General features: G+C 43.3%; 1 protein-coding gene across 2 annotated transcripts in view; it reads right to left on the bottom strand.

Moving 5' to 3' along the window:
- Crlf3 (cytokine receptor like factor 3) overlaps positions 1-18,937 on the bottom strand; it is a 43,750-nt gene extending 24,813 nt beyond the window's left edge. For both annotated transcript variants that reach the window (XM_070027248.1, XM_070027249.1), the window contains exon 1: positions 18,737-18,937. In XM_070027248.1, coding sequence (XP_069883349.1) covers positions 18,737-18,871 — 135 coding nt within the window. In that variant the 5' untranslated portion in view covers positions 18,872-18,937. The remainder of the gene's footprint in view (positions 1-18,736) is intronic.
- Positions 18,938-20,806: the final 1,869 nt, after the last annotated feature.

Below are 20,806 nucleotides of genomic sequence, written 5' to 3'. Positions count from 1 at the left end.
ACCAGAAAACCGGAAGTGGCGCTGTAGCTCAAGTGGTAGAGCGCTCGCCTTGAGCTGAAGAGCCGAGGGACAGCGCTCAGGCCCAGAGTTCAAGCCCCACGACCGACAAAAAAAAAAAAAAAAATTAGATTAGTTTGTAATCTATAGAACTACACAGAATTGGTCACTATATCAGAAAGGACTCAAGACCTAGTTCTACTGTTCCACAAACTATGTTAAGTTAATGTAGGCTTCAATTTGCTTGTTAACTGAGTATATTTAATGGTAATTTCATGTAGTGGCTGTGAAGCATAATTAAAACCTATGTACTGAGTTTGGTAAAGTTAACTTGCACATTGTTGTTCTCAATAAATAAATGTTAGAAATTATTACTATGCCAGGTGTGTTGGTACAGGCCTGTAATCCCAGCACTCAGGAGGCTGATACAGGATAGTAAATTTGAGGCTAGCCTAGAGTACATGGCAAGATCCTGTGCCTAAAAAGCAAAAACAAAAAGGAAAGAAAAGCAGGAATTATTATTATTTATACAATGTAGCTCTGGTACAAAAACATAATTACTAAGGACTTAAAATTCATTTTAATGAAAGAAGCACAGAAAGAATACAAGAATACAATTTAAAAAAAAAATTGAGGCTGGGATGTAGCTCCATGGCAAAGCGCTTGCCTAGCAAGTGCAACATCCTGGGTTTGATCCCCAGTACCAAAAAGAAAAGACAAAAAAAATACAGTTAAAAATAAAATGAAAACAGGGCTAGGAAGGTGCCTCAGTGGTAGAGCGCTTGCCTTGCAGGCCTGAGGCCCTGGGTTGGATTCCTCAGCACCACATAAGCAAAAAGAAAAATGCCAGAAGTGGGGCATGAGGCCCTGGGTTTGCTTCCTCAGCACCACATAAACACAAAAGCCTGGAAGTGGCGCTGTGACTCAAGTGGTAGAGCGCTAGCCTGGAGCTGAAGAGCTGAGGGACAGCGCATAGGCCCAGAGTTCAAGCTCCACAACTAACACACACACACACACACACACACACACACACACACACACACACGCACACGCACACGCATACCACACAACAAAACAAAACAAAACAAGACAAGACAAAACTGACCTCACATAAAATTCCCTTATTATTCTAAGAGAAAACTAAGAATTTATAACCGAAAAAAGATTCAGAGGAAGCAGAGCTGGGACAATGACTTAATTCTTCTTGAATCCTTGTGCTTTTTTGTGACTCTGGATGGGAAATTTACAGGTTCTCTTTCTAGAAAAAGGAATCCAGACTCTAAAGGAAAAAAATCACCGGGCCCTGGTGGCTCACACCTGTATTCCTAGCTACTCAGGAGATTGAGATCTGATGATGGCAGTTCAAAATCAGCCCTGGCAGGAAAGTCTGTAAGGCTTTTATCTTCAATTAAGAAAAACAAAAGGACTGGGAAGGTGGCTCAGTGGTAGAGCGCTTGCCTTGCATGTATGAGGCCCTAGGTTCGATTCCTCAGTACCACATAAGCAGGAAAAAAAAAAAGCCAGAAGTGGCGCTGTGGCTCAAGTGGTAGAGCGCTAGCCTTGAGCTGAAGAGCTGAAGGACAGCTCCCAGGCCGAGTTCAGGCCCCACGACCAGACCCCCCCCCCCAAAAAAAAAGAAAAAGAAAAAAATCAAATTAAATAAGTAATAAAAAATGAAAAAAAATCATTCAATTTCAAAAGTTGACAAGTTCTTTCGAATCGCAGCCATGGATTGCCTATAGGAGTAATTACAGAACTTTCTTTGGCAAAGAATCATGTAAGCTTCTTGTAATTCAGACTGCAGGGTACATCTCAGATTGACTGAAGCAGAAACTTAGAGGAAGGGCAGGAGGAGGACTATACAGATAGACTCATTTTTTCAAAATTAAACCTGTGATCTGTAATTGCATAGCCACACTTAAGAAACATACTGCTCTCAATCTATAAAGTTCAGATAAAGAACCTTGTTCTGGGGCTGGGAATGTGGCTCAGTGGTGGAGTGCTTGCGTTGCATGCATGAGGCCCCGGGTTCGATTCCTCAGTACCACATAAGCAGAAAAAGCCAGAAGTGGCGCTGTAGCTCAAGTGGTGGAGTGTCAGCCTTGAGCTGAAGAGCTAAGGGACAGGGCCCAGGCCCAGAGTTCAGGCCCCACAACTAGCAAAAAAAAAAAAAGAACCTTGTTCTAAAAGATATGACCAAAAAAAATCTTTACATCTTATATATCCTAAAAACAAAAAGGATATTGGTATATACACTAACATTTTTTCCTCCCCAATACTAGAGACGGAACTCTTGCATACAGTGCTTGCATACCAGGGCAAGCCATGACCCAAACCATGTGTTTATTTGTGCTAGTACTGGGGCTGAACCTCAGAGCCTTGTGTGTTTGTTTTTCTTTTTCTGCTCGTTTTTCTTTTTCTGCTCAAGGCTAGTGTTATACCACTTCTAGCTTTCTGTTGGTCTCTTGGATTTGTCTGCTTGGACTAGCTTCAAATTAGGAGATATGGCTCAAGTGGTAGTGTGCCAGTCTTGAGTAAAAAGTCTGAGAGAGTGTAGTATCCTGGTCCTGAATTCAAGGCTAGTGTTATACCACTTCTAGCTTTCTATTGGTCTCTTGGATTTGTCTGCTTGGACTAGCTTCATATTAGGAGATATGGCTCAAGTGGTAGTAGTGTGCCAGTCTTAAGTGAAAAGTCTGAGAGAGTGTAGTATCCTGCTCCTGAGTTCAAGCACCAGCACGCACACACACGTGCACACACACACACGTGCGTGCACGCGCGTGCACACACACAGATTAGGAAGGAGAGAAAGGAAATAAAAGAGTGATAAGGGCTGAGTCTGATCAAGGTACATTATTGAATGTCTAGATATGTCAAATACACTTCCTTTGTACAACTAGTTAATGCTAAAAAGAACCAAGGAAAGAATGCCTTATAATTTTGATATTATTTTAAAAAGATACATCCAGGATTGCTGTATCAGTCATATTTTCTTGTCACAGATGATTTTTCTATGTAATGCACATAGCAGAATATATAAGAATACATGAAGACACGTCAGAACCTTGAAGCACATTTCAAACCACCACCAGCAAAAGGAAATTCTGCAGTTGAGCACGGCAATATATCACCAAGGCCCTGCCTCCTTCACCGGATACAACATACACAGGAAACCACTGGTTGGGTAAAGTCAATTTCCTCTTCAGAATTCAAAAGCTCCTTCAGCCATTACAGAGCCTGACCATGTTTTATTTTTGTTTCAGAACCTCAGAAAAAAAGGAAGTATAGAAACACAAAACAGGAGAGGGCTACAGAAGAGAGAATCCATCTCACCTCACCCTGCGTTCTCATCACAAATCTGGATCTTTTTTTTTTTGGTCCATTCGTGGGGCCTGAACTCTGGGCCTGGGCACTGTCCTTCAGCTCTTCAGCTCAAGGCTAGCGCTCTAGCACTTAAGCCACAGCGCCACTTTTAGCTTTTTTCTTTTTGCTTATGTGGTGCGGAGGAATCGAACCCAGGGCCTCATGCTTGCAAGGCAAGCGCTCTACCACTGAGCCACCTTCCCAGCCCTGGATCTTTTTGATGACAGAATACCAACCACTGCCACTTAAAACTTGGTATTCCCTTGGGATCATTTTCTTCTCCTAGAAATAAACTTTTTTTTTTTTTTGGGGGGGGGGTCCAGTTGTGGGGCCTGAACTCTGGGCCTGGGCGCTGTCCCTCAGCTCTTCAGCTCAAGGCTAGCATTCTACCACTTGAGCCACAGTGCCACTTCCGGCTTTTTTCTTTTTGCTTATGTGGTGCTGAAGAATCGAACCCAGGGCCTCGAGCATGCAAGGCAAGTAAGTGCTCTACCACTGAGCCACCTTCCCAGCCCTTTTTTTGTTTTGTTTTGTTTTTTTGGTCTTGGGGCTTGAACTCTGGGCCTGGGTGCTTTCCCTGAGCTTTTTAGTTCAAAGCGATTGCTCTACCACCTGAGCCATAGTGCCACTTCTAGTTTTCTGGTAGTTAACTGGAGATAAGATTCTCATGGACTTTCCTGCTAGGGCTGGCTTTAAACTACAATCCTCAGATCTCAGCCTCTTGAGTAGCCAGGATTACAGGTGTAAGCCACCAGGGCCCGGCAAATAGCTTTTGTGTGTGTGCCAGGCCTTGGATCTGAATTCTGGGCCTGGGCACTGTCCTTGAGCATTTTTTACTCGACGGGCACTCTATCACTTGAGCCGCAGCTTCACTTTCAGCTTTTTTTTTTTTTTTTCTGTTGTTGATAGTTTGTGAGATGAGTCTCACAGACTTTTCTGCCCAGGCTGGCTTTGAACCTGGCTCCTCATATCTCAACCTCCTGAGTAGGCAGGATTACAAGCGTGAGCCACTGGCAGGTGACAGGCATATATTTGAATAAAGAAAAAAAAATGTTGCTGGGCACTGGTGGCTCATGCCTGTAATCCTAGCTACTGAGGAGGCTGAGATCTGAGGATCACAGTTCAAAGCCAGCCCGGGCAGGAAAGGGCAGGAAAGTACATGAGACTCTTATCTCCAATAAACCACTAGAAAACCGGAAGTGGCACTGTGGCTCAAGAGGTAGAGTGCTCGCCTTGAGCTGAAGAGTACCGGCGGGACAGCACCCAGGTCCAGAGTTCAAACCCCATGACCGACAAAAAAAAAAAAAAAACAAACAAACAAGCAAGAACTATCGATGAAAAATAAGGGATGAACAGGCATGGTGGCACATATCTGTAATCCTATCATTTTGCAGGCTGAGCAAGGAAGATCATGAGTCTGGGGCTAACCCGTCTGCTTGTCATACCCTGACATACCCTGTCTATAAACAAACAGGGAGGGAAGTCGGGAGGGAGGGAACGAGGAAGGAAGGGAAAAGAAAAGGTGAAGGACTGAGGGCATAGTTCAGTAACAGAGCACTGAGTGAAAGAGAGAAAGAAACATAGACAAACCATTAAATCACATGATCAGAGGCTGGATAGGCCATAAATGCCTTCTGCAGGATAGTGAGCTCAGAAAACCAGTAACTTCTCAGGGTAAGAAATTGGAAGTCTCAGAAGAGGAACCAATGATACAGCCCCAAGGCTACAGACCTAGAAGGCTTCTTAGCAGGTCCCTGGTGTGAGTCCATGTAGCTGAAGAAACTTTAGTCTGATGTCCACAAGTGGTGGCAGCATCAAAAAAGAAAGAAAGAAGTGTGCATATTATAGAGATAGAGAGATCTCTATACAGCTAGAAATCTATAATATATATATCCTCTGAAATGTAACCAATTCATGAAGAATCAAACCTTCATCTTATAGCTATTTTAGACACTAAATGGGTTATCTGAAGGTAGGTGCAGCAATGCACACCAGTAATCCTACTACCTGGGAGGCCACTCTAGGCAAAAAGGTAGTGAGACAGCATCTCAATCAAAATGCTTGGAGTGGTGCATGTACTTGCTACATATGAGGCACAGATGGGAGGATTCGTGTCCTAGTGAGGCCCTGGCATAAGACCCTATCAAAAAAATAACTACAACAAAAGGACTAATGGTAGGCATAATTCTTCTAGAAACAACTTTGTGTACAAGCAACTGTCAGTGCCTGCCTAGCAAGTGAGATCTTGAGTTCAACTCCTACCCCCAGACATGACTATTTGAGAACATGGTGTGGTGGTTTGCTACATTACTGCCCCCCAATAAACCAAGAACCACACCTCCTGGAACTCATGGCCTGTAGTCCTCTACCCTAGAATCTGGGCTCTGGACAATGATTAGCAACACTGTCACATGTTCATAGCAACAATGAAACAGACTCCATGCCACTTCCTAGGCAACTTCCACTTTTATGCTATACTACATAAAAGTGTCAAAGCTGTCTTGGCAAACAGGACACATAGAAAGGAAAAATTAGGAGGAAAGACAGCAGAAGGGCTGGCACTGGTGGTTCAGTCATGTAACAGCTACTTAGGAGGCTGAGATCTGAGAACTGTGGTTCAAAGCCAGTCTAGGCAGGAAAGTCAGTGAGATTCTTACCTCAAATTAACTACCAAAAAGCTAGAAGTGGAGCTGTGCCTCAAGTGTCAGAGCACTAGCCTTGAGCAAAAAAGCTCAGGGATAGCACCCAGGCCCTGAGTTTAAGACCCAGGACCAGCACACGCGCGCGCGCGCACACACACACACACACACACTCACACACAAACACACACACACACACACACACACACACACACACACACACATGGACAGACTGACTGGAGAAGGGAAAAAGGGAGGAAGGTTGCAAGAGAGGGTGCAAGAGAAAGGACCATAAAAAGATGAAGTGAGGCAGGGGACAACAAAAGCAAGAGTGAAAGTGAGATAGTGAGACAGAGTTGGAGACTGGTATGAAGGTCTAGCATTCTGAGTCCTGCTAACACTAGGCTCCAAACATATAAATGAAAACTGTCTTGGATATTCTAACCTCAGCTGCCATCCAACTGCAACCACAAGAGTGCTGCCAAGCAAAACCAGAACTGCCTAGTTCAGCACTGATCAATCTCCAGCAATGTAAGCAAATAAAATGATTGCTTTTAGCCAGGCACCAGTGGCTCAGGCCTATAATCTTAGCTACTCAGGAGGCTGAGATCTGAGGATCGTAGTTTGAAGCTAGCCTGGTCAACAAAGTCTGTGAGACACTTTTATCTCCAATTAGCCACCAACAAGCCAAAAGTGAAGCTATGGCTCAAGTGGTAGAGTACTACTAGCCTTGAGCACAAAAGCTCAGGGACAGTACCCAGGTCCTGAGTTCAAGTCCCAGGTCTGGAGTGCACACGCGCACACACACACACACACACACACACACACACACACAGAGATAAATTAAGTACAGTCTTGACCTAAAAGAAAACTATCATTCTGCTACACATGGTGGTTTATGCCCATAATCCCAATAGGAGAACAAAAAGTTCGGAAGTGGTGCTGTAGCTCAAGTGGTAGAGCGCTAGCCTTGAGCTGAAGAGCTGAGGGATAGCGCCCAGGCCCAGAGTTCAAGCCCCATGACTGACAAATAAATAAATAAAACAAAAAGTTCAAGGTCAATCCAGATTACACACTGGATCCTCTCTAGGGGAAACACACATACACACATACATATGCATGCACGCACGGACACACACACACACTCTCTCTCTCTCCCTCTCTCTCTGTCTCTCTCTCTCATTCCAATAAAGAAATAGACAATTGCAACTATAAGCTACTATAAGAAAACATTAAGTTCTCTTGTAAGTGTAACAAATCATAAACTGCCACCAGAGCTCAAAAAGAACATTCTGCTGGGAAAGAGTAGGAGGCATTTAAAGAACAAGTGGACAGCTAGAGAAATACGAGTTCATCACAAATAACAGTATTATTTAGTGGCTTTCTTATTATGGCTCACATTAATTAAGAATATCCAATGTCCCAGGCATTGTGTTAAGCATATTAAATAAATGTTTCTCATTTAATTCCAACACTAGCCAAGTGAAGTAGGAAGTAGGCACTATTTTTCCTGTTTTACAGATAGGACAGTTAGATTTCTCTAGATCTCATAGCTAACAGAGACAAGAAAAATGACCACAGCTATTAGTGTTTCACTGACTGCCCTCAAAAATAAAAGGCTGGCCCTAAATTTGTTTGGCTTTTTAGAAAACATACTAGCCATTTTTACCAGATTTATGACAATAAGAACCATTTTATCTATCAAGCATTATAAATATACATTTTAAAAAACCTACATAAAGAAGTGTGGCTCCCCAGGCGCCGGTGGCTCACGTCTGTAATCCTAGCTACTCAGGAGGCTGAGATCTGAGGATCTCGGTTCAGAGCCAGCCCGGGCAGGAAAGTCCGTAAAACTCTTATCTCCAGTAAACCACCAGAAAACCAGAAGTGGCACTGTGGCTCAAGGGGTAGAGTGCTAGCCTTGAGCTGAAGAGCTGAGGGACAACACCCAGGCCCAGAGTTCAAGCCCCACGAATTACTTAAAAAAAAAAAAAGAAAGTGTGGCTCTGGGCTGGGAATATAGTAGCTTAGTGGTAGTGTGCTTGCCTTGAACGAAGCCCTGGGTTCAATTCCTCAGTACCATATAAACAGAAAAAGCCAGAAGTGGTGCTGTGGCGCAAGTAATAGAGCGCTAGCCTGGAGCAAAAGAAACTCATAGACAAAAAAAAAAAAAAAAAAAGGAGGGGCTGGGAAGGTGGCTCAGTGGTAGAGCGCTTGCCTTGCATACATGAGGCCCTGGGTTCGATTCCTCAGCCCCACATAAGCAAAAAGTAAAAAGCCGGAAGTGGTGCTGTGGCTCAGGTGGTAGAGCGCTAGCCTTGAGCTGAAAAAGCTGAGGGACAGTGTCCAGGCCCAGAGTTCAGTCCCCACGACCGGACCAAAAAAAAAAGAAAAAAAAAAAAAAAAAAAAAAAAGGAAACTCAGAGACAGTGACCAGGCCCAGAGTTCAAGCCCCAGGACTGGCCAAAAAAAAAAAAAAAAAAAGTGTGGCTCTGTGTTAGTCCCATACTCTTTCTTTTTTTTTTTTGTCGGTGGTGGAGCATGAACTCTGGGCCTAGGTGCTGTCCCTCAGCTCTTGAGCTCAAGGCTAGTGCTCTACCACTTGAGCCACAGCACCACGTCTGGTTTTCTGGTGGTTAATTGGAGATAAGAGTCTCACGGAGTTTCCTACCCAGGTTGGCTTTGAACCATGATCCTCAGATCTCAGCCTCTTAAGTAGCTAGGATTATAGGCATGAGCCACTGGCGCCCAGCCAGTCCCATACTTTTAAGTAACATCAATGAGTTTAGCATTGATTCAGAATGTCTATTCTAATTTTCAACCTCCTTTTCTATTTCAATTAAACTTCCAATCGAGCAGCTTTCACACTACCATATGTAAAGGGTACCTCTGAAAAGATGACTGAAAAAATCTATGTAATTATGTGTGCAAGTGTCTTTTGTAAACAAAGGTATGTGTGGCTTGTATTCCCATATTGAAATTATTTACTTGTGCCTACAAACCTTTGCTTCTGATATTTGCAGGACCTCAGTCAATACATTTCATCCTATCAACAGCAAAAGCTCTGTAAATATATAACAGATTCTATTTGCCTCAACACTAAAAATTATACTGCATGACAAGTGCCGGTGTCTCATATGCCTATAATCATCCTAGCTTATTGGGAGTTGAGGTTCAGTTTGAGGCCAACCCAGGCAGAAAAAAGTTCATGAGACCCTCTTTTTTTTGGGGGGGGGGGGTCCGGTCGTGCCTGAACTCTGAACCTGGGCGATGTCCCTCAGCTCTTCAGCTCAAGGCTAGCGCTCTACCACTTAAGCCACAGGACCACTTCCAGCTTTTTTCTTTTTGCTTATGTGGTGCTGAGGAATCAAACCTAGGGCCTCAGGCATGCAAGGCAAGCGCTCTACCACTGAGCCACCTTCCCTGCCCATGAGACCCTTTCTTAAGTCATAGCTGGGCACAGTGGCATGTGCCTATCATCTTAAACTATATATGGGAAGCTGAGACTGGGATGATCTTAGTTCCAGGCCAGACCAGGGAGGAAAATCTGAGAGACTCCAACATGGAGGGAAGCAAAACATAGTGGCACTGTGATCTCACTCTAAAGTAGGCAGATCGTGGCTCAAGCATGCGTCCCAGTGTGATGCATCAAAAATAATGAGCAAGCTGGGCACCAATGGCTCACACCTGCAAACCTAGCTACTCAAGAGGCTGGGCTCTAAGAATCACAGTTTGAAGCCAGCTCCGGCAGGAAAGTCCACGAGACTCTTATCTCCAATAAACTACTCAGAAAAAGCTGGAAGTGGCACTGTGCTCAAGTGGTAGAGCACTAGCCCTGAGCACAAAGATGATTAGGGACAGGGCCTAGGCCCAGAGTTCAAGCGCTAGGTATGGCAAAAACAAAAACAACAACAACAAACACATTGAAACACAGGGCTGGAGTCATAGCTCAACCGGTAGAATAACAGCCTAACAAACATAAATACTTGGTTTTAAATATATTTCTTCCTTTTTTTTTTTTTTTTTTGTCAGTCATGGGGCTTGAACTCAGAGTCTAGGCCCAGTCCCTGAGCTCTTTTGCTCAAGGTTATACCATTTTGAGCCATAGCACCACTTTTGGTTTTCTGGTGGTTATTTGGAGTCATGAGTCTCAAAGGACATTCCTGCCCAGGCTGGTTTTGAACCATGATCCTGAGATTTCAGCCTCCTAAGAAACTAGGGTTACAGGCATAAACCACCAAACTAGGGCAAGTTTTTTGTCTGTTTGTTTTTGGCCAGTCCTGGGGCTTGAACTCTGGGCCTGGGCACTGTTCCTCAGCTCTTTAGCTCAAGGTGAGCACTCTAGTACTTGAGCCACAGCACCACTTCCAGTTTTCTAGTGGTTTATTGGAGGTAACAGTCTCACAGAGTTTCCTGCCCAGGCTGGCTTTGAACTGGGATCCTCAGATCTCAGCCTGCTAAGTAGGTAGGATTACAGGAGTGAGCCACCAGCGCCCAGCTCCTGAACTTCTTTTGCTCAAGCCTAGCACTCTACCACTTGGGCCACAGCACCACTACTGGCTTTTTCTGTTTGTGTGGTACTGAGGAATCAAACCCAGGGCTTCATGTGTGTGAGGCAAGCATTCTACCACTAAATGATATTCCCAGCTCAAGAAAATGTTTTTGGTAAGTGCTTATAATGCTAAGAGAAAAAAAAAATAGATACAAAGTTGCATATACAGTATTCTCTCAACTCTGTAGAATATACCAGAACTGGGGGTATAACTAAAGTGGTAGAGTATCAGCCATGAGAGAAAAGGCCAAGTGAGAACCCAAGGGCCTGAGTTCAAGGCCTAGCACCAGAACAAAAAATGTTAACAGCAACTGTCTGGAAAGAATAGAATTATAGGTTACTTATAAATGAGTTCATTTGTTCTTGGTCTTCTTTAGTTGTAAAATTGACTTTTTCTTAAGATACTATAACAGAGTGTTACTGCTGTAACAAATTATATCCAAACAGGTTTTGTTTTGAAAATGGGTAACAGAAGAGGAAGTGAGAGATAAAAGGATCAATAATAACTTTGTTTTCTTGCTGAGCTACCAAGACTTCCCATCTTGGTTTCTGAAATAATTCTTTCTTCCTTTCTTTCTTTCTTTCTTTCCTTCTTTCTTCCTTTCTTTCTTTTTTTTCTTTCCTTCCTTCCTTCCTTCTTTTCTTTTTTTAATTGTGAAAATACTGTACAGAGGGGTTACAATTACATGGGCAAGATAGTGAGTACATTTCCTATCAAGCATTGTACCATCCTCCCCCCCACCCCCCCAATCCTCCTCCCCCCACCAAAGTTGTAAAGTTCGTTTTTGACATAACGACTTCTACTTCTTTCTTTCTTTCTTTCTTTCTTTCTTTCTTTCTTTCTTTCTTTCTTTCTTTCTTTCTTTTCTTCCTTCCTTCCTTTCTTTCTTTCTTTCTTTCTTTCTTTCTTTCTTTCTTTCTTTCTTTCTTTCTTTCTTTCTTTTTTTGTTTACTGAACTCTATACCCCAATCTTTAGTATCCTGTGTTTTCAAATTCTGTGGCTATAATGATCTATAGAAAACCGAGTAGTACACATCAAACCACTTAGAAAACCGGAAGTGGCGCTTTGGCTCAAAGAGGTAGCGTACTCGCCTTGAGCTGAAGAGCTGAGGGACAGCACTCAAGCCCAGAGTTCAAGCCCCACGACTGACAAAAAATAAAAAAATAAAAATAAATAAATAAGCTGGGCGCCGGTGGCTCACGCCTGTAATCCTAGGTACTCAGGAGGCTGAGATCTGAGAATCGAGGTTCAAAGCCAGCCCAACCAATCAGTGAGACTCTCATCTCCAATAAAGCACTAGAAAACCGGAAGTGGTGCTGTGGCTCAAGCGGTAGAGCGCTCGCCTTGAGCTGATGAGTGCAGGGACAGCGCCCATACCCAGAGTTCAAGCCCCTCGACAGACAAAAAAAACCCCAAAAACCATATATATGTAAATATATATAAAGAATACTGGTTACATCTATAAAAGATTATCTGAAAACAGTTTTTTTTTAAATGGCTGGGAGCTTGGAATGGTGATCCTCTGGATCAAGGTTTAGAGAGCAGAAAAGCCTGTGAAACTATTATCTTTCATTAACCTCCAAAATGCTGGAGGTGGAGCCATACAAGAGTATTAGGCCCTGGAGTTCAAGTCTTAATCCTAGCACTGGCACACACGTGTGCATGCACACACACGCGTGCACGCACACACGCATACACACACACACACACACACACACACACACACACACACACACACACACACACACACACAGAATGTGGCTTAATGGTAGAGTGATTGCTTAACATGTGTGAAGCCCTGGGTTCAACTCCTCAGTACCATATAAACAGAAAAAGCTGGAAGTGATGCTGTGCTCAAGTGGTAGAGTGCTAGCTTTAAGCAAAAGAAGCTCAGGGACAGTGCCCAGGCCCTGAGTTCAAGCCCCAGGACTGGCAAAAAAAAAAAAGACAGCCAAGCACCAGTGGCTCATGCCTGTCATCCTAGCTACTCAGGAGGCTGAGATCTGAGGATAGAGGTTGGAAGGAATGAAGGAATGTTCTCTGTAAGACTCTTTTCTCTTAACTACCAAAAAGCTGGAAGTGGAGCTGTGGTTCAAGTGGTAGAGCACTAGTCTTGAGATTTTAAAAACAGTTCAGCTCAGGGACAGTGCCCAGGCCCTGAGCTCAAGCCCCAAGATAGGCACCAAAAACAGAACAACAAAAAGTACATGCTAGATAAGCACTGACTTCAGATCAGTTATTTGTTTGCATATATTTGCACAATTATTTAACATTTTAAACAATATGCTTTTTTTTGTTTTTTTGGTCGTCATGGGGCTTTAACTCTGGACCTGGGTGCTGTCTCCCAGCTATTCAGCTCAAGGCAAGCACTCTACCACTTGAGCCAAGGTGCCAGTTCTGGTTTTCTGGGGGTTAACTGGAGATAAAAGTCTCACAGACAGTGGGGGGGGGAGTGGGGAAGATTGGGGGGGAGGATGGGAAGGGATGGGAAGGGGAAACAAAGAGGCTACAATGCTTGATAAGAAATGTACTCATTATCTTGCCCATGTAATTGTAACCCCTCTGTACAGTATTTTCACAATAAAAATAAATAAATAAAAAAAATAAAAAATAAAAATTCTCACAGACTTTTCTGCCTGGCCTGGCTCTGAACCAGATCTTAGCCTCCTGAGTAGCTAGAATTACAGGTGTGAACTACCGGCGCCCAGCTAGCAACATGCTTTTATCTATGGCTGGAGAGACCCCCCCAAAAAAAAAACAAAATTAAAAAATCACTATACTAAAAGGCAAATGAAGGCCAATACCACTGTATATATGAACTATAATTGCAAAGACTAAAATACTGGCATTTACCACTTCTAATACCTCACACAAATCCTGCTTTGATAATGTAGAAAGATGGAGTTTAAATTGTAGGCCTAGAGCTCAGTTAGCACTGTCCTCACATTACATGCTGCTGTGTGAGGACTGAGTGAATAGCTGGCATCTCTATTTATTAACTATACTTCAAACAAGCAGAAAACACTATGCTGTAGAATAGGGTAAGTGATGAAATACATACTGGAAAGGTAATCTAAAAACAAATGTACAAAAATTTAGGTTTTCCTTACTTGCTTTATTTTTATTGGCCACCAGAGAGTAAATCCCTGAGGGCAGTGGTCTATTTCCTTAACTTCATTATATAGGACCTAGAAATACTTGATGCATAATGAAAATTTGCTCTGAGAGTGGGAGTTAATTTATTTGGTATTTACATCTAAGTACCAAATATTCCAGGGAGCTACAAGTAAATTATTCTTTTTTTCTTTTCTCCTTTCTTTTTTCTTCCCTTTTCTTTTTTCTTTCTTTCTTTTCTTCTTTCTTTCTCTCTCTTTCTGCCAGTATTGGAGCTTAAATTCAGGGCCTTCTCTCTCAAGGCTGGTACTTAACTATTTGAGCCATACTTCCAGTACAGAGAAATGTTCTTAAGATTTCAGTATTAGGACAGGGTGGCTATAAACATCTGATTTCTTGAAAATAACAAAACATCTATTTAGCCTTTAACTTATTCAAGCACTAAGATTTAGAGCCAGCTCTTCCATTCTGACACAGAACTTCCTTTTCTCTGAAAACAGAGGGTAGGGCCCAAACCACCAAAGAGAAACTACTACACAGTGGCAGTTGTTTAGGACAGAATAGTTTTATTCTTCCTTTTAGACTTCTAGACATATTCATAATTTCTTATTAAAATACAAACTTTATGAGATTGTGAAAGGGTAAGGAGCAAAATCAAACATTAAAAAGTAGGCAGAGTTTTTCCTGGGGGAATAGTTTCTGAAAAGATTTAAATAAACCTTACACTAAAAAAAAAGTTACTATATGATCCAGTAATTAATAGATACATTCTTTTTTTTTTTTTTTGCCAGTCCTGGGGCTTGAACTCAAGGCCTTGGCACTGTCCCTGAGCTTATCAAACCCAGGGCTTCATGCATGCTAGGCAAGCACTCTACCACTAAGCCATATTCCCAGCCTTAGTAGATACATTCTAAAAAAAAAAAAAAAGAAAAGAAAAGAAAAGCACATTCCCTCATAAACAGTTGTACACTGATATTCGGTCGTAGATAGTACTCATAGCAGCATATTCATACTAGTCAGATATCCAGTAATTAATGACTAGATAAATAAAATGTAATATATCCACGCTGCAAATATTCAGCCATGAAAAGCCTAAAGCACTGACACATGCTACTATATAATGGATCCTGAAAACATATGTCAAAGAAGTCAGTTACAAGGGATTACATAGAGTATGATTCCATGTATACACAACGCTCAGAACAAGCAAATCCAGAGAAAGAAAGTTAAGTTAGTACTTGGGGACTAGTGATAGAGACAGCTAAGGGTATGATACAAATTAGGCAATTATAGTAGTTTCACAATTTTGTAAGAATACTTAAAAATAAAAGTCCAGCTGAATGTTGTTGACTCACACCTGTAATCCTAGCTACTCAGGAGGCTGAGATCTGAGGATCATAGTTCAACATCAGCGTGGGCAGGAAAGTCCATGAGACTCTTATCTCCAATTAACTACCAAAAAAACCAGAAATGGCTCAAAGTGGTAGATCACTAGCCTTGAGCACAAAAGCTCAGGAGCAGAGCCCAGGCCCTCACTTCAATAAAAGCTGAGTTGTATATTCTGAATTGGAGACTCTTTTTTTTTTTTTTAAGCAAGGCATTTCTTCATGCTTTTATAGACACCTTTTCTGAATTGGAGACTCTTATTTCCAATTTACCACCAAAAAGCCAGAAGTGAAGCTGTAGCTTAAGTGGTACAGTGCCATAGTAAGATAGTATCTAGACTCTTGGGTTCAATCCCTAGTACAGGCATAATAATATATATATATATATATGCATACATGCATAAACATATAATATGTATATATTATTTACATGCATACATAAATGATAGCATCCCTTCCTCTCTGCTCTTCTCATTTTCCTCATTTTAACTAAAAAGCCTTTTTTTTTTGGGGGGGGGGTCCAATCGTGGGGCCTGAACTTTGGGCCTGGGCGCTGTCCCTCAGCTCTTCAGCTCAAGGCCAGTGCTCTACCACTTGAGCCACAGCACCACTTCTGGCTTTTTTCTTTTTGTTTATGTGGTGCTGAGGAATCGAACCCAGGGCCGCATGCATGCAAGGCAAGCGCTCTACCACTGAGCCACCTTCCCAGTCCAAAAGCCATGTATTTTATGCAGTGAATAAAATGACTAGAACTCTAAAAATATACTAAACAACAAACAAAAACAGCTACTTATTTTTAAATACTGGAGATGTAGCTCAGTGATAAAGAGCTTACCTAAAATTCGAAAGACTTAGGGTTCCAGCAAAAAAAACTGGATATATAGGTAAGTTGACATAGGAGATGGAAGGCGAGAGGATTGTGAGATCAAGGTCATATCTAGAATCTATCTTAAAAAAAAACAAAAAAAAAAAAACCTAAAAGGAGGGGCTGGGAAGGTAGCTCAGTGGTAGAGTGCTTGCCTTGCATTCATAAGGCCCTAGGTTCAATTCCTCAGCACCATATAAGCAGAAAAAGCTGGAAGTGGTGCTGTGGCTCAAGTGGTAGAGCACTAGCCTTGAGCTGAAGAGCTGAGTGACAGCGCCCAGGCCAAGTTCAGGCCCCACAACCAAAAAAAAAAAAAAAAAAAAAAACCTAAAAGGAAAACAAAAAAAAAAATTGTCAGAGATCTTATTCTACAAATCCAAACATGCACACTCAGACATTCCAGTTAACAAAAGAGAGCTATACTATTATTTCAAGTATAGTCAGAAGGCACTGTCATCATAAATCTAACTGATGGATGTGCTTTTAATCTTTCCTACCTCATAAGACAATGGCTCTCCAAAACAAAACAAAACAAAACACCCACATTAAACCACACTAAGTTACCAGAAAGAATGTTCTGTATTTAAATTACTGGATACAAAATAGACTATGGATATAGTGCACTGACAATATGGTTGCTAACATGTGCAAGCTCTGGGTTTGATTCCCAGCCCCAGAAACATACTGATTTTAAAAATATATAATAAAAGACTATATATTTGTTTTGCTGTTTTTTTTGCAGTGCTTGGAATTGAACCCACTGTCTTACATATGATAGGTAAGCACTGTCTCACTGAGGCACACCCCCAGCCTTTGGTTTGGAAACTGAACTATGTACCTATGATTGGAAATCACTTTTTTTTAATACATACACTATCCAGTCATGAGACATTCCTCAGCACCACTCCCAGGTGCTAACCTCATTCTTTCAGTGTCAACCCTACTGCTTAATTGCTGACACAGAGTTAAACAGTCATACTTATATAAAAGACATTTCAACTAGTTGAAACATTAGTCATATATTAAGAAGTATTCTATTTTTTTTTTTACAATACTGGAATTTGGACTCAGAACTTCACTTACTAGTTAAGTATTTTACCACTTAAGCCATACACACTCAGCCCAAGAAATTTTGTGTATGTGTTTGTCCATCTGCCAGCTTGAGCTCAGGCCCTGTGTGCTGTCCCTTAGCTTTTTCCCTCAAGGCTAGCATTCAGGTTACCCCAGCTCCACTTCTAGCTTTTTGCTGATTAATTGGAGATAAACCACATGGACTTTCCTGCCTGAGCTGACTTCAATCTTCTATCCTCAGATCTCAGCCTCTTGAACAGTTAGGATTACAGGCAGGGCCACCAGCACATAGCCTCCAAGAAATGTTTTAAACTTAAAAAAACAAAAAACAATGTACCAGATTTAGAACATTTATTTCAAAATAGCAAGAGTAATGCAGATGTTTCCAAAGGAAAATCTAGATAAGTGCATTGGAAAGCCTTGAAAAGTATTCGCTGAACCAAGACAATCATATCTATATTCTTCTCCCAGTTTGGCTAATAAAATATGAATGACATCTGCTGTACATCAGCCCTTCTACAAGGATTCAAAGATATGTAAAACCCAAAGCATTTTTTTTTTTTGGGTCCGGTCGTGGGGCCTGAACTCTGGGCCTGGGCACTGTCCCTCAGCTCTTCAGCTCAAGGCTAGCACTCTACCACTTGAGCCACAGCGCCACTTCCGGCTTTTTCCTTTTTGCTTATGTGGTGCGGAGGAATCGAACCCAGGGCCTCATGCATGCAAGGCAAGCGCTCTACCACTGAGCCACCTTCCCAGCCCACCCAAAGCATTTTATATATTCTTAGCAATAACAATATCCAAGAATATCAAATAAGTCCCAGAGAAAATCAAATGGAATCCTACTTACTCCCGAAAACGTTTAAGAAGTGCTTATATTAATAGTGGCCCGAAGTTACTTATCCCATCACACACTCAGCAGTGGGTTCTAACGTCTGTTTGAGAGTGCTCAGAACCCCACGTGTTTTCCATCTATCTTTGATAACCCTTTCTCCAAGGAAGAGATAACTGCCCCTAAGTAAATATATTTAGCTTCTCCTTCAGCAGTCCGGCCTCAATGTCTTTTTCCAGCTCCCTATACCTGTGTATACCTTAGCTCAAGCATCTCATTTTTCCTTCTGGGGCACTTCCAACAACTTCATCTTAAATTCTAATCCATCTAGAACAAGATTACTTTGATTCAAAGCAACCAGGTCCGTAACCTTCAAACATTAACCTCATTCATTTAACATGATGGCTACCCTTCCCAATCCTATCGCTTCTCCCTCTCTTTCCTCTCCAACCCTCGCCACAACAAATATTCGGGCTCCACTTTTAAATCTCTCCCCCCCACACACACTACCTTCCAGGTCGCTGTCCCACATTTTCCTCAGGATCCCTAACAGGAATCTATTACAAGTTTTCCCAAATAACCTCCCCCCCACCAACCTCTTCCGTTACCACCACCTTCTGTGCCCCCCACACGCGCTGTTGCTCAGTGGGGGCTCACATGCATTGCCCCCTTCTGTCCCGCGTGGTTTTGCAAACGGTCCCCCAACTCTCTTTTCTCCGATCCCCCAAATTTCGTCGTCCCCTTCCGATTTCCCCGGCTTCTGCTTCCCCGTTAGCAGATCCTGCCAGGGCTCCGTCTGCCTTTCGAACCTCTCGCCTCTACTCCCGGAGGTTTTCCGGCATTCCCGCGCGCCCGAGCCTTCCCAGTCCGCGCCCACCGCCCCGGGCCCACAGCGCCCCTCCGGATGCGGCCCTCCGACCTGCCTCTGCGCCTCCCGCAGACCCTGCAGCCGCTGGCCCAGCTCCCGCCGGTAGCTCTGTGCCGCCTCCACGTTCTCGCGGGCCTCCTGCAGCAACAGCTCGAGCTCGGGCTCCGGGTCCATCACGCCCCTCATCCGGCCGCGCGGCAGGCGACCGGGACGCGACTTTCACCACTGAGCCCGGAGCTAGGGAGAAGCGCTGCGTCGCCTCGCGCACGCGCATCAGCCTCCACGGACGCCACGCCCCCCCGGTCACGCCCTGCCTGTCACGCCACGCCCCACCTCACCCTACCGCAGCTTGATTGACAGCTCCGCTGCCGCGCCTCGCACGAATGGCGTCTGGCGGACAGCGCCTGGGCCTAGTGGCTCAGAGGGCTTCTTGGCTGGCAGGCTCAGCACCGGCTCCACGCTTCCTCCGGAAACTCATGGCGCGATTAGTACCAGCTCGTGACGAAGTGCTTCCCCCACTTTCTCGCATTTGCGACCCTACTTTAATTTCTACTGCGAGACACACTGGGGAGTCCACTTTCCTAAGGTCAGCATTTGAACCCAGAACTAAAGCCAAAACGCTGATCTTTGCGCGTCTTTGTTCTTCCTCTATTGTCAGTGAGTTTTCTTAGTCACAGCAGATATTTTGGAGGTTCCTGTGACCCAGGTACCACCATCTAGAAGCTCATATTCTAAGCAGTTAATCCAAGTGACCTGCAATCCTGGCAAGAGCCCAAAGCCTAAGGTCTAAATAGGAATTACTATTATCTTTGACTGGTGGTAAAAATCTGTTGCAGTGTGGTAAGTAAACAGAGTGACTTTCTAGAAGCAGTAAAACTAGCTTAAAACTTTAGTCTCAGCTGCCTTGGACTCTGAAACAGGTGTTCCAGGACCGTTTAAGCAACACAGGAAGATCTGGCATCAAAAATAAACCAGCCGGGAGCCGGTGGCTCCAGGAGTTTGAGATTAGAGGATCATCGTTCAAAGCCAGCCCGAGCAGGAAAGTCTATGAAACTCTTATCTCCAATTAACCATCAGAAAACCAGAAGTGGCACTATGGCTTAAGTGGTAGAGCCCTAGCCTTGAGCTGAGGGACAGAGCCCAGGCCCAGAGTTCAAGCCCCATGACCTACAAAATAAATAAATAAATAATAAAATAAACCTATAGACAGTGAAATTTGAATATTATATAATGTTCAGATGTACAAAATAATCTTTGATGTCCCCCCAACTTTCTGGGTTTTGGGGGGGGGGCTTGAATTTAGGGTTTGGTCCCAGTCCTTGAGTTAGAGCTGAACCATTTGAGTCATAGCTCCACTTCCCGCTTTTTTTTTTTTTTTAAAGGGGGGAGTTAGTTAACTGGAAATAACTTATTAGCCCTCTTTAAGTTACAGTTCCTTGAATAGCTAGGATTACAGGTTAAGCCACCAGCACCTGGCTTTCCCCCAACTTTTTTTTTTTTTTGGCAGATCATGGGGCTTGAACTCTGGGTACTGTCTCTCAGCTCTTCAGCTCAAGGTTAGCACTCTACCACTTGAGCCACAGCGCCACTTCGGGTTTTCTGGTGGTTTATTGGAGATAAGAGTTTCACAGAGGCTGGGAAGGTGGCTCAGTGGTAGAGTGCTTGCCTTGCATGCCTGAGGCCCTGGGTTCGATTCCTCAGCACCACATAAGCAGGAAAAAAAAGCCGGAAGTGGCGCTGTGGTTCAAGTGGTAGAGTGCTAGCCTTGAGCTGAAGAGCGCAGGGACAGCACCCAGGCTCAGAGTTCAGGCCCCACGACTGGACACACACACACACACACACACATACACACACAAAAGAGTCTCACAGACTTTTCTGCCTGGGCTGGCTTTGAACCGTGGTCCTCAGATCTCAGCCTCCTGAGTAGCTAGGATTACAGGCGTGAGCCACCTCTACCCGGCTCCCCCAACTATTTTAAAAGGTAAAAGTGATTCAGTGAAAAGCTATACAAAATCATGCTACATATTAGATTTGTCCCCTATATACCAGAAAACAGGAGAGGACACATACATACTAAGGAGGCCTACAATTTTTTGGAAACTGGAAAAATAGAAAACTGGT

This window comes from Dipodomys merriami, unplaced genomic scaffold, assembly GCF_024711535.1.
Source record: "Dipodomys merriami isolate MVZ:Mamm:240054 unplaced genomic scaffold, mDipMer1.0.p SCAF_19, whole genome shotgun sequence".
Classification (NCBI taxonomy): Eukaryota; Metazoa; Chordata; class Mammalia; order Rodentia; family Heteromyidae; genus Dipodomys; species Dipodomys merriami.
Note: the sequence above shows the minus strand (reverse complement) of the source record. Positions and strands in the feature narration are given on the sequence as shown.